The sequence below is a fragment of the Motacilla alba genome, chromosome 1 (assembly GCF_015832195.1).
Source record: "Motacilla alba alba isolate MOTALB_02 chromosome 1, Motacilla_alba_V1.0_pri, whole genome shotgun sequence".
Lineage (NCBI taxonomy): Eukaryota > Metazoa > Chordata > Aves > Passeriformes > Motacillidae > Motacilla > Motacilla alba.
This window is the reverse complement of record NC_052016.1, coordinates 49,298,546-49,312,795: the sequence shown is the minus strand read 5'-3', so window position 1 is coordinate 49,312,795 and position 14,250 is coordinate 49,298,546. Positions and strand designations below refer to the sequence as shown.

The 14,250-nt window shown below is 36.2% G+C and overlaps 1 protein-coding gene across 8 annotated transcripts in view; it reads right to left on the bottom strand.

Annotated features, from left to right (window-relative positions):
- Positions 1 to 280: 280 nt before the first annotated feature.
- The window catches only part of YAP1 (Yes1 associated transcriptional regulator), an 86,612-nt gene continuing 72,642 nt past the window's right edge, over positions 281 to 14,250 (bottom strand). For 5 of the 8 annotated variants that reach the window (XM_038128576.1, XM_038128584.1, XM_038128549.1 and 2 more), the window contains 3 exons: positions 7,380 to 7,510; positions 3,255 to 3,367; positions 281 to 2,643 (listed from right to left, as the gene is read on the bottom strand). In XM_038128576.1, the coding sequence (XP_037984504.1) occupies positions 2,405 to 2,643; positions 3,255 to 3,367; positions 7,380 to 7,510 (483 nt within the window). In that variant the 3' untranslated portion in view covers positions 281 to 2,404. The remainder of the gene's footprint in view (positions 2,644 to 3,254; positions 3,368 to 7,379; positions 7,511 to 14,250) is intronic. The other 3 variants (XM_038128565.1, XM_038128573.1, XM_038128540.1) reach the window with 1 other exon arrangement.

Genomic DNA, 14,250 nt, shown 5'->3' with positions numbered 1-14,250 from the left:
TAAAACTGTGGAAGACAGCTGAAATAAAATCAACTCTGAATTTCCTTGCTGTTGTGGTTTTATGTCAGATCATTCAAGTTAGGAAAACTTAGTGTCTTTTTCTTTTCCTGAAGGGAGGGAGAGAGAGGAATTCATAATGAAATTTATAAAATGCTACTAAAATCCCTATCTTGGACACAGTAACACTGCTTTAGGAGCTACTGTGTCATTGCACGATATAAGTGGCCTATTAATCGCTGAATTATTGGTGTAGCAGAATATATATCATTGTGATTGTGTTTTAAAAATTATTATTTTAAAACTTGCCTGTATCCCATAACAAGCCATAAAATTATGTGTTTTTCAAACACTAATACATTTATGTAAAGTAGTAAATGTACATTTATAGTGGCAAATTTCAAATCTCTGCCTCTGCTGCTTCAGTTTTTAAAATAGGATTTGGTTAAGAGTTTTCATTCTCTACATCATCCTAAACCAGAGTTATTTCTGAAGCATAAAAGAAATCCAAATGGCAATAGTAATATCATGGGGGTTTTTGTTTGTTTTGCTGATTTGTTCCTAGCTTAAAAAATAATCAGTGTCTTGAAAAAAAATACAAAACAGTAAACCCCAAAAAATCTCTCCTCAGGAGAAGCCCCTGCTAAGTGAGAGTTTTTTTCCAAAACTAAGTTTCACACTTACAGTATCTTTATAGTCATGTTATACACCCTTGAAAATAAAGGCTCACTGTTGAGAATGGTGACAGGCCCTTAATTATAGAGGTGTTAACTGGTGACACTATTTTTCATCAGAAAAAAACCCAAAAGCCCCACAAAAATTCTTAGCTTATATTGAAAGTTTGATTCACGCTCATTTTGTTCATTTTAAAATACTCTTTGGAAACTTGTGTCAACTCCTGCAGACAACTTAGTGATACATCTTTTCCTTTTAAAATAAAAATGATTCATATTCACCTCTACCCCATGCTAAGCTCTACTACTAATATACACTTCATTACCTGCTCATGTCACCATCTAACACATATCTTTACATTCTTCTACATATAGTGTCCAGGGCTTATTTTTCACCAAACAGAACTTGATTACACTTAAAAGTTTTACACTTAAAACTATTACACTTAAAAGATTTTATTGAGACCTTTTTTTGGTGTTCTAGCCTTTTCATTGCAACAGACAGTGATATTACTAGTTCAGAATTTTTGTCCAGGTTAACTTAAGAGAAACTTTTCATAATTTTTTTTTTCCCATTAAGGATTTTCAAATCTGAACTCAGAGATCAAAACTGAAAAACAGAAGAGAGATAAGATGTAATTTTAAAATGGTTCTGCTACTTTAAGATGCATTTAAAATTTGTACACATGACAAAGGATTCTAAGTTTTACATTGCTGTCATCAGATTCTAATTCAAAGTCTCGCAAATACTCATGAAAAATAAGCCACTGGTCATGAAATCTAATGATTACATTCAAAGCTAGCCTTTAAAAAATAAAAAAAAGTTACAGGCAAAACATACTTGTTTATGTACTCACTAGCTTATCAGGCTACAATAGGCATGGTTTAAGTATAAAAAAAGCAGACAATTTAGATTTAAATAAGACTGTGTGAAATCAGAAAAAACCCTTAGATTTCACTATTACAAAAAAAAACCCAGAACACCTATAATTACCTCCCATCCTACAGCTACAGTTAAACAAACTAACAAAAATAATCAAAGTATTTTTGAAAAATGGAAGTTAGGCTAGAGTATGTGGCAACGAAGTTCATATATGTTTCTATGTAAAATGACTCATGATTTACTATAACATAAAATACAAACAAGAGCACTTTGTGGCTAATGCAAGAGCTACTAGTAGGAACACTTAATGCCAAACAGTCTTCAGCCCTCCTTTACGTCGTATCTCCAAATCAGTATTGACTTCTTTTGACCAGATACATCATTTTTGGCTTGTCACCCCAGTATGTCATGTTTTACCACTTGCCACAGGCAGCAGGAGACAACTAGCTGAGCAAACTACAAGCAGTGACATGCAGAAATTAACTCTCAAATCTGAGTACTTAGATAAAATGATACGCAAGCGCACACTAGGACAAAAGGAATGGCATTCGTCATCCAAAATAGGCTCATCATCCCTCCCCACCCCCCCTCCAACAGTAGTTGCAACAGCAATAGAAAAAGATCAAGATGTCTGTTCTTCAGAGTCAACTGTGAAAAAAAGTCAGCAATATATAACAGCAGCGATGGACAAGGAAGAGCAAACCCAAACAAACTTGTTGAGTATTTGTTCATTTACTTTTTCTGAACACAAGCCAAAGTGCACCACACTGGCTTGTTCTGAACTTCAGATACAGATGTCCTAATCTCCTTAGATCCTTCACAGATTTAGAATTCAGTCTCCCTGAGGCCCCTATAACCAAGTAAGAAAACTCTCTTTATCTAGCTTGGTGGCTGCCAAGACAGATTCCATGTCATTAAGGATGTCAGAGCTCAAAGCCTCTTGCAGACTTGGCATCAGTTCTTCTCCTTCTATATTCATTCCATCTCCTTCCAGTGTCCCAAGGTCCACATTTGTCCCTGGAATGGCTTCAAGGTAGTCTGGGAAACGGTTCTGATGGGATGGTATGTTACTTTGGCCGATACTGTCACCTAGTTATAACACAAAGATGGATATTAAGTACACTGGAAGTAGCAAACCTACAATTTATCAGGATAACTGGTTAAAGGTTAGTCATGTACCTCTTGCATCATACAAGCAGTGTGACTCATAGAAATCCATCACAAACCCCAAAGGTAACTTGGCTGCATGCAGATGTACAAAGAACATGCCTTTGTTTCCAACTTACACCTACTGACCCAAATCTTACAGATCTTTGATGTCATTTAGCATAATTTAATTTTTACACTTGAAGGAAAAAGACAATACTGAGTAAAATATAGATTTGGAGTCGTATTAACAACTCTGGATGAGATACTATTCTTAGCTCTGAACAACATTACTTCAAAAAGCAAACACACTAAAATTCCTTATAAAAACAGGAGTGATACTACTTACAAGCAATTTCCCCAGCTTCCCAATACACGTGATTACAAATATATTTTTTCATAAATCAAATGTTTCTATCAGAGAAATAGGGGAAATAGGAAAAGGTACAAAACGATGCAAAAAGTATCAGAGCTTTTCAGAATTGCTTGTTTTCATTGCAAATGGATACAAGGGTATTTGGAAAACATGCATTAAAAATGTACACAAACCAGACCTGTATCCATCTCATCAACACTGTTCAGGAAGTCATCTGGGGTTCTGGGTACACTGTAACTGCTCATGCTAAGTCCACTATCTGTGCTTTCATCTCTGGAGTGATATGTTCCACTATAACAGAAGATAAGGAGGAAAAAAATTAGGGTAGAGCACAGAAAAAAATAAAATAGATGCTTGTTTTGAACTAATTTATGAGCTTTGAAAACATTGCTACCATGAGAAATCCCCTATTCTAATAAAAAGCTGAAGCATTTGTTTGCATGAGAGACACGTGGGGTTTATTTTATGCAGACCTTTTCCAGTTAAAACCGTATTATTTAGATTCAATTTAACTTGATGAGAACATACCTAAGCAGATTTAAGAAATGGCCCACTTGTGTTGTGCATCATTTTAATCTTTTCACACCCACCCACAGCTAAAACCTTTCGAAGCATATCAGATAATCCATAATGATTATAAAAATAATAATAATTATGGCGCATCCTTTTATGCTTCCGTAAGGATGAAAAAAAGTACTTCTAACTAATGTTCCCTTGGTTAATCAACCACTGAAGTATATTTTTAGGTCACTGCTGTTATAAATAGTTGGAACTCCTTTAGCAATTCTTCAGTTGCTTCCCACTGCTGCATTACTGCTTGTTCAGTCACACATGTCAAGGCAAGAGAGCGCCCAAATATAAATCAAACCCCGGTACGGAAGCCATCCTATAAACAAACCCTGCTCAGAATGATCTTGCTGACAGAACAGTTAACCAAACTGATGGCATAGGGCCTCACATGCCTTCACTTTCTTACTGCCACCTCCTGCCAGCACAGCAAGCAAGACCAAGAGAGCCACCATGGAAAATGTGGGAAGGGGAGGGGAAGTAGGCCACTGTGTTGAGATTATATAGCATGGTTTTGGTAGCAGGGGTCTTCAGGGATCACTGTGTGACACAGCATGAGGAGCTGATCCCATGTCAGCCAGCTGCTTCCAGCTGTCTCCAAAGTGGTTCAGCTGCCCAAAGCTGAGACCATCAGTGACAATGGTGGTACCTTTGTCATAACATATTTAAGAGAAGGGGGAAAATGCTGAACAGCAGATGGGAGAGAGGAATGAGACTGTGTGAGAGGAACAGCCCTGCAGACCCCAGGGTCAGTCAGAAGGAGGGGCAGGAGGTGCTCCAAGCACCAGAGCTGAGAGTCCCCTGCACCTCATGGTGCACAGACCATGGTGAGGCAACAGTGCCCCTGCAGCCATGGAGATGCCAGGGGGAGCAGAGATCCACCTGCAGCCCGTTGAGGATCCATGCCAGAGCAGGGGGATGCCTGAAGGAGGCTGTGACCCCATGGGAAGCCTGTGCTGGAGCAGGCTGACAGCACCTGTGGCCCTATGGTGAGAGGAGCCAATGCTGGAACAGCTTTGCTGGCAGGAGTTGTGGCCTGCATAAGCAGCTGTTGAAGGCCACCATTATCTCCCTCCCCCATGCATCCTCTAATATTCAGTCCTCACAAAATATTTTCAAAATCTTTATTTCTTCAGGTTATGTATTCTGAGATTCACTGAGAATCCTTACTGATTTTCCATCTGGCATCCTCAATGAACATCAACTTGATTTACTGTTCAAATTATCATTTGAAGACATACTAATCCTCCTCATGATGTACTTGTGAAGTATATAGTATATGCATTTTTGTCAGGTATGAAGAACCAAAAAAATTATGAACAGCTTTTCAACATCAGATGCCAGTAGAATGCCTTCAACCATGTATATAAATACATATATTTGATTCCATGAAGACATCTTTGCCATACAAGAAAGGAACCTAACATTTCATTATAGATAAATCATAAATATTTATCTTTTTTTAGATTGATTTAAGAACAGAATCACCACACATTTGATACAATCCTAGTAATTAAACTTTAACAATTTAGAACTTCTGTGAACAAAAATCTGGTTTACTTTATGGGACAAAATACTAAAAACAGAACTGAGACTATGCTGAACTAAATCACTCCAGTGGGGAAGGCTTTTTGGCTGTTGGCCTCACACTTGGAATGTCCAGCACTTCTCTTCAAATAACTCCTTAATACACATTTCCTCTTTCTTCAACAAGGATTTGTTCATTTAGTAGTCACACCACCCAAAATTACCACATGCAACTAAACAGCATTACCCAAAATAGAGTGGATTCTTCTTCAAATAATCATTGTTGAAATATGTGTATACAAAAGAAGAAATACCAATTTAGGAGTAAAACAGAGAACTACCATCACTACCAGTATTAATCTAACCGACAAAAATATATAAACAAATGTGGCAAATCAAAAGGTGAAATAGTCTAATGAAGTCTGCACTGATGAATATCCCATAAAAAAAATCAAATATACCATAATGACAGTAAGTACTGAAGATAGCAGGCAGATTTGATTATGCATTTTAAACCACTACTGAGCATTATCTCAAATTGCTCCAATGTAGTTATTTTCTGAGATTTTCAATGCTTCAATTACATAGGCAGCAGAAAATATTAAACTACCTAAACTTTGAATATATAACTCTGGGGCCTAAATGTAGTACTGTCTCACCAGGAACTTTATATACACCCTATAAAGATAGAAAGGAGCATTTCTCGAAGTCTGAACTTTAACATAAGGAGTATGAACAAGATCTTTAGGTCAAAACTACTGGACTGCTTTCTGCTTTCCAAAACTATTGGACTGTTCTGAGACAGCAATTCATATTCTCAGATGTCCTTTCTTAAAAATCTCTTTCCCACACCCATATGGCAGAATTAAGTGTGGTGCCACACATACACCAGCCTAGAAAGAGACAAATTTTCAGACCAAAATGCAAATTAAGATAATCTGAACTCAAGTCAAATACAGATTTTCAGTATTTTGTAAGGGGTAAGGGCTACATTAAAAAAAACAAACAACCAAACATATATGCAACCAGGCAAGCAGTATATTTTTGCACTTTGCAGTAAATATCAACCTGCCACAAAATTACAGAATGTAAATTTGCCCCTTCTAGCTGTTTCCTCTGTTTCTAGTTAATGGCAAAGATCTATCACTTTATATTTTATGTGTGTAGACTCACAATGGATAAACTGCATCAGTCCACTGCTGTGGCCATTTGAAACCTAAAGACGCATTTCCTTCAGGCCAGAAGACAGGTTTTGAAGATGTGAGGACCTCTGTGATGTATGATGGTAACAGTTTTCCAGCAGTTCAAGCTAGAATGTTACTATATCACATGGATACCATCACCTATCTACAGAGGCTTCCCATATGAGAGCAAGTCAGGTTTAAATTGTCTTGTCTTTTATTTTGTAGGACAAAGCCAGCACAGTCGAGGCTCTGGCAAGAACACCCTACAGGATGAATTCCATGTAGGATAATCCCTCCAAAAAACATCAGGTTTTCTAATCATAATGGTCTGTGTAGGAGATAAATCTTCCCAAAGGTATTACCCAAAATACAGATACCACTTATCTGAAGCTGCAGCAGTGTCTCTGAAGTTGTAATGTTTGGTAGGAAGCATTTGTAAGCTGAAATTTTAACAGTATTTCCAACAAAATAAACACTTGAAGTCAGAGGGATTTAGGAAAAAGTTGTATGAAAGACTAGTCTATATTGTAAGACTCTAAATCTTGAATGAAAATACCCACTTCAAAATAATACAGCATTTAAAATGAAACATGCCACTGTTTGTAGACCTAACATTAGCAGAGTAAAAATACTGCTAAATACCTGAAGTGTAAGGGAGGGGTGAATGGAGAAACCTTAAAATGAACCTCAAGCTGTAATCCTAAATGTGCCTCACAGTTCATTTGATCTCACAGCGAGCTATTCACAAATTGAGTCAGTAATTTGAAATGACTGTTAGTCAACAGATTATGCAGAGGCAAACATGTTATGACTTTGAATAAAAACCTTCCTACAAGTCTGAACAGACTACTTCCTCCCACAGAAGACAGCTTTTAATCTTCAGCTTTTACTAGACTTGCCATTTAAGGAAAGATTCATTTACAGCTGTGGCTCTTGGCACGGACAGATGTTCAAAATAAACTATTACATGTACCAAACAGAATTTTAAATCAAATTTCTTTCCTCTAGTAGCTATTCCTACAAACCTGTTAAGAAAGGGATCAGAACTATTTGTAGTCATTGTTCTCAGTTCCTGAGACATTCCAGGAGATGACACCGGGTTTTGAGATCCACCGTCTTGTTCCATTGTTGGAAGCTGGCTACGGAGAGCCAATTCCTAGAACAGCAGGAGAGGGAGAAAGAGAGATCATGTTAGGCATTTGAAAGCACTTTTTGGATACATAAACACATGACATTATAGATAATTGATGCTTTTACTGCTTCCAGTTAAAAGAGTTAAATGAAATGAAACTAAAGTTTCTGAGGACAAAGCAAGAATCTGTACTGGCTTCAATGAAAATGCAAGTTCCAGCAGCCATGACCACCATTACAGAGACTGCACTGTAAATATATTTATGGATATAAATATCTGTATGCTTACACAAGTATTTTCTAGTTCACTTCAGTATCTTTCTGCTAAGTCTATACTTAAACTAAAACAAGAATTGTTAATACTATCTGACCCCTAATATATCCTGTTTAGCTCTGCTAAATAGCATTTTATCCCCATTTCTTTTAAATTCTGATTTAGTTCTTGGCTTCCTCTGTACCTTTCTTGTTTCAGTCAGCGAACTTTCAAGTCTTTCCCTAAAAGTTTCCATTAATTCTTCCTGTTTGAGGCATATATTTGAAATTCCTGACTGATCAAATCAGTGATTAGTTCCTTAAGTAAATTTCAAAGCTCTTCAAATTCTGAGTAATTTCTTAGTAAGGCCATGACACTGCACTTCTGAAGCTACAAACCTAAATTGCATATAATGTTTTACACATCTGAATGCTCACCAGCTTGAATCAAACCATCCATTAAGCTTGTAATTACTAATTAATGAAAGTAAGTGTTAACATAAAATGCATTATATTAAGGGCAGATGGAAATAAGCAACATTTGATGTAATTTCCAGTGACCCCTCTCCCCTTTTTAAACAAGTAATCCATGAGTTACACATGTGAAAATAATTTTCTTCAAGCAACTCTATTCAAACATCATCAATGTCCCACCAAGACTGAGCTTTGTTATTAGAGAGACTGATAAATCTATTGACTATCCTGTCACCATTACTGGTAGTATGTGATTCCAGGCTGTGCCTGGGAAGATAATCTCAGGCAAAACCAATCCTGTCAGTCTTGACATATTGATGATACTTAGTATTTCTCACTTGCAAAATGAGAGGTCTTCATCCATTTTCAATTATAAGCTTAAGGACTACTATACTGTAGTCTTTTAGTGTATAAAACTAACTTTGCCCTAGTTCTTTTTCCAAGTGATTTATTTTTATGAAATCTAAGGTTATTTTATTTTATTTCCAGCAGACTGTGTATTGAAGCTTCCCTACTGACAGGTTTTCTTTTCTTTTCTAATCTGCAAATGCTTCACACCCATTCCTGTGGATTACTATTCTACATATTCCTTTAAGTTTTATATCTTGCATTAAGAAAATTTTCTCACTACAGCTGATTAGATCTCTGCAGAAAGTGTACAAGCATAACATTGATTTTTGTGTTCATAACACCCAATTACTACTTCAAGTAAACCCAGTCCTCTGCTCAACACCACTTAGCTGGCCACTGTTCTAACAAACAGTAATAATACTCCATCCCCATTTTCAGATCACAGGACATTAAACACCTTTTAATAATTTCTAAAGGCTTATCCATATGATTTTTATTTGCTTATGTAATAAAACCAAATGTAAAGCCTATATAATAACATCTAAGTTTGCAACCTTGTATCAGTCACAGGTTACCTGATATACAGAGGGGTAGACTCATACATTTGTAAAAAAGAAAGAAAGAAGTGCTCCTCCTGGAATTTCCCAAACACTGGTCTGAAGAAGGCAGAAGGTCTTAGACCAGCTATCCCAGAGATAGCTCAAGAACTGTTCCCCCATGTGCTGTGTCCTTTCCCCCTTCCCTCTTGGTCTGATCTGTACATTACATCTTTATTTCCTTGGGCTGCAGTTCCTGATTTGGATGAAGAGGAGGAGCCAAAAGTGCCAGCAGACTGCAGAAGCAGCTTAATCACACCCCAGTGCCACAAGGAGTGGTAACAAAGCAAAATCTACATGGAGTCATTTCTGTATATGAACTAAAGTGACATTTTATCTCCTTTGTGTGGCCTTTCCAGTTGGAACTGTCTCCTGATTCAATAGTTGTGAGGAAGATAAGAAATCCAGACATCCCCTTTTCAAGAGCTACTGACACCAGGAAAGAAAAAAACCCTACAATTTTCTTGTGTTACTATAAGAAAAAAAGTCAGTACAAAGGAAAAAGAAATTTGGAAAAACAGGGAAGTTACCTTTTTATTTTTCTAAATCCTCAGAGTGTAGGAGAGGTTGAAGTTCCATCAACACATGGATTTAAATAGTATGGTAAAAATAAATGTAGCTCAAGATGCTAGCCAGCTAAAACAAAAAAAATCTCATTTCTCTAAAGGCCCACTGTAGAGAGGTATTAAACCAGGAGAGGGAACTATATTTTGCCTATTCTTTGGCATGTACTACGTAGGGAAACTAGTATTTTTAAAATTAGTACTGCTTTTATCTTTGTTTTTAAAACATTTTTAAAAAATGGAAAACTGAAACTATTTTTAACTATTTATAAGTAGCATTACTGCTACTTTTACAGGAGTCAGAAGCACTTTCCCCTCAAAAGAATGTTATTACTCATCTAAGTAATAAATTTATGTCATTCTGGGAGTCTAAATGAGAAAGGAATTACCAAAAAAGACAAGCTATTGAGAAACAAATACAGGGCAATTTTTAACCATTTTGTAAGATAAACAGAGTTTCCTAAAGGCCTAAAGAGTATATTAAGACTATTTTTCCTAAAAGGTATAAAAAATGGAAGCTGAAGTTGTGTTGCTTGAAGAACAGTCTTTTCACTTCTCCTTCCTTATAAATCTGTTTTACAATAAAAAAAAAGTTGTAGGTTTTCTATACTTAAAAAAATGTATGGGAGTGTCCAAGTCTCTCCCAGCTCCAAAACAGAGCAATGTGAACTCAGTGCTTTTAATTCAAGGCTTTGAAATATGTGCTTTATTAGAAGTATTTAAAGTCTGGAGGCAAAAATAAAACTATGACAAAATCCTGGCTCAGATTTCTATGAATTGATCTCATCCTATTTTTTAAGTGTGTCAAACTTGTTTCAAGTACCTCTGGGAAAAGAAAAGCTTAGTATTCCTATTGTTAGCGAAAAAGCTGAATTCTAGTTATTACACAGAGACAAAAATGATCTGTCATCTCCTTAAATAATTTTTATAATAAGGTCAGCACTGTGTAAGTTATCTGGCTGACTTCATGCACATTTTTTTTCCCTAATTCCAGACAGATTAAGTTTTACATTAAGTTACAGGTCATTCACACCATGTTCAAACTAACTTTATAAAACTAACCTTTTAAGAGCATTTTTATCTTCACTGGCTATTTAGGAAAGGCAGATGACTTGTACAACTCACTTATATTCTTACTGTATTAAATCTATAATATGCTTCTCAATTTTACTTGATATATCCTGAAAATTGGTTTTGCGAATTTACTTTAAAAGTGCCAATTTTAACATTTCTGCCCCCAAACATCACTTGACTTTCAAATGATCCACAGGCTTTCCTGGGATGGGACAGAAATTTTAGGGGAAAGAGAAGACTACTTCTGGGTGGAGGAACACTTATGGGCAGACTTACAGCACCAGTTGCTTCTTCAGATTAAGTGCTTGCATTTTTGTGAGGGCCACAAAGTTACAGCACATGTACAAAAGAAACAGGAAAGACACGGGGACTGATGGAAGACAAATGAACTCAGCAGTGAGGAGTTGGACTATTTGTGCGGACTAAGCAGGAAACGGATCATTCACTGCTTCAGTCACAACAACCAGCACAGCCAGTGAATGCAGCTCTGATTACTATACAGACTCTTAAACAAAGTATTTATCCATAAAGTTCTACACACATGAGCAAGCAATACAATTATTCTGTTGATCTGTAAAGCTTAGAAACAAGCACCAGATACAGAATCAGCAAGCATATACAGAGGAACTTATAAATATGTAGTACGCTGATCTTACTAGCAAATACTCTAATATTAGCAGCAGATAAATAAGAAATCTTCCATTCTCAGCACAAGAAAATAGTCTGCACAACATCCAAGAATAATGCCATCAGTACCTCCACATTATTTGCCTCTATTTCTTTCCACAGCACACTGTAAGGGAAGAAATCTGTTACTTAACATCTGTTCAATTTTGTGACATACACAAACTTGATTGACATCTGCTCTACATTAGAAATTGTTGAAAATCAGATGCTAACTGCAGGAAAATGGAAAGAGAGCTAGTGGGGATGGAGTGAAAGTCAAGTCATGCAATCTCTTTACTAAGACAGACATTCTTAAGGTTTCACAAATAACTGATGATGATAAGCACAAGTAACTGAACAGATGCTTGTTGTTTTTAAATTTCCTGGATGTATCAACAGTTCTTGCTGATACACAGAAAGTCTAAAAGCTGTAATTTTTGCTACAGGTACCTTTGACATTTTTGGAATTTCAAAAAAATACATCCTTATTCAAATAAGAAGAGTGTCTTACAGTGCTTTCTATAAGAAATGAAGCTGAGCAATTATATGCTCTTTCCAGAAGGTGCTAAGGCTTCCATACACAACACTTGGAATGTTAGTGTCACCACAGGATACTGCAGTACCATGGCAGAGAGACCAAAACCTGGTAGGAACACTATGGTTACCCACTACCAAAAAAACCTGACCGTAGATATCAATACAAGCATGGTACTGTATTCAGGCTAGATGGGGAAAAATGTCAAGAAGGATCAGGATGTTGGGCTAGATGACCTCCACCAGTACCTTCTAACCTAGTAATTGTGTGACATGAAAAGTTCAGAGATCCAGTTAGAAGTTAAGGAACATTTCTCAGATGTTTTTAATCCATCTATACAAGAGATTTCATTAGATGCAAGCTTCAAGAATGCCAGTGTTACATAATTTCTTTACAAACGAAAGACCCTGGCAATCCCTCTCTAAAACAGACTCAGCCATCCCAGAATTAAGAGCACTGAACATATGAAGATTTAATTTTTATTATTCCTTAAAAGAATATCTAAAATCGAGCAAGAGAAGCAATTACTCTGTCACCAAGCACAGCTTTATCATCAGGGAAGCAGGTAATTCCTCCAACTTCATTAATTTTATTCAAAAAGAAAGAAAGATCTGTCTGAAAGAAAAAAGTTGAACAAAGAAATTTTAATTCTATCTATACATTTTCCGGATTTAACTAGGTCAGCTGTGATCTGATCAGATGTACAGATTGGAACTTCAATAGCAGCATCATCAGAGAAGACAGACTACATTTGCCTCTACAGTACAAGGCCTCAAGAAGCCATTTAGAGAACCAGAACCCAGAAGCAGTTCTCTAAGCACTTTCTTCCACCTGTGGCTATTGATTACATTACTGAGGTGACATGAAAACACAAAAAGTACATTTAGATGGTACGACACAAATGGTCTAGTATTATAGAACTTTAAAGGTGACATGATTGCCCATTCTTCTACCCAAGAGATCACTCACACACACCTTGACTTGTTAGCAAGTGCAGATGAATAAAACTGATCCCAGGCAGGAGGTATGGTAAGAAGCAAATTTAAATATAAATGGAATCCTGATTTTTGTATGAATCCTTTCATCAGTTTCCACTCCAAACAGAGCAGAGTGACCACTACATAGACATTTAATGAATTATCAGTACAGTCTCTTTGAGTTTTTGCTGGTTTTTAGGATTTAAAGCCATAATTTCAAGAAGTTCCAAAAACATCATCTTACAGAGTTCAATATGAAACTGATAACAAACTTCTCAATTTCCTGTATTTTTTGAGTTGGCAACAGGAAGAAATTAGTGGAAGAGTGAACACTGACAGGGCTTCAGGCATAGAAGAAAACACAGAATACACTTTTGGCATTTTGTAAGAAAACATCCCCTATCAATGACCTAATTATGTCAGAAGATAAGGTGTTTTACTCCACTATTGTGGAGTAGTTCTTCTTAGTTTATTCTCTTGTATACCCATTATTCTTGAGGACTTTTTTTTCTCCTCCAGAATAGGATCCAATATTGATAAGATCATTATGTGGCTAATGCTTTGTTAATGAATCAAATTACTACATCTCAATTAAAAGGCTTCTGTTTAAGACCTGCTCTGGTATTGCCAAACAAGAAAGTATTTTTTCCAGGGTGTCAGCACTAAGGTCTGAGGTTCCTATATCTCAGAACTAGTAACATTCCAGGTTTGTGGTACTCTTCAGAATGCAACAGTATATCAGCACTCATGACTTCGAGAGGATACTTTCTTTTATTCTGTTTTCCTTGCCTAGTGTATACAGAGGTTTTTCTTAAAAAAACAAAGTACAGTACAAGCTAATATAAATATTGTATTACGAACCAGTAGCTTAAAACACTGTTAACAATAGTAAACATGAAGTTCTCTGAATATATCCACAAATCCACCTTTCCAGAGATTCATTCTATGTTCAACTTCTTTAGCAACTGAAAGAAAACCGTATTAAGCTGTTTATTTTACTTCACATTTTGAACAATTTTATTTCGGTCTGAGCTTTTCATAACTGTTTTTTCCTATACAGAAAATGTATGTGTGCAAGAGCCAGTTAAATGTCCAAATGGAAAAACTGTATCTGCATAGCAATTATTTTGTTAGTCTAATCTATTAAGTAATCCTGTTATACTATGCATGCTTAAAAATCATAACTATTTCAAGTGACTTTTCATTAACTGATAACAGATATCCTTCTCTAAGATCATACCTGTTTTAACAAACTGATAAGAACATTCATATGAACA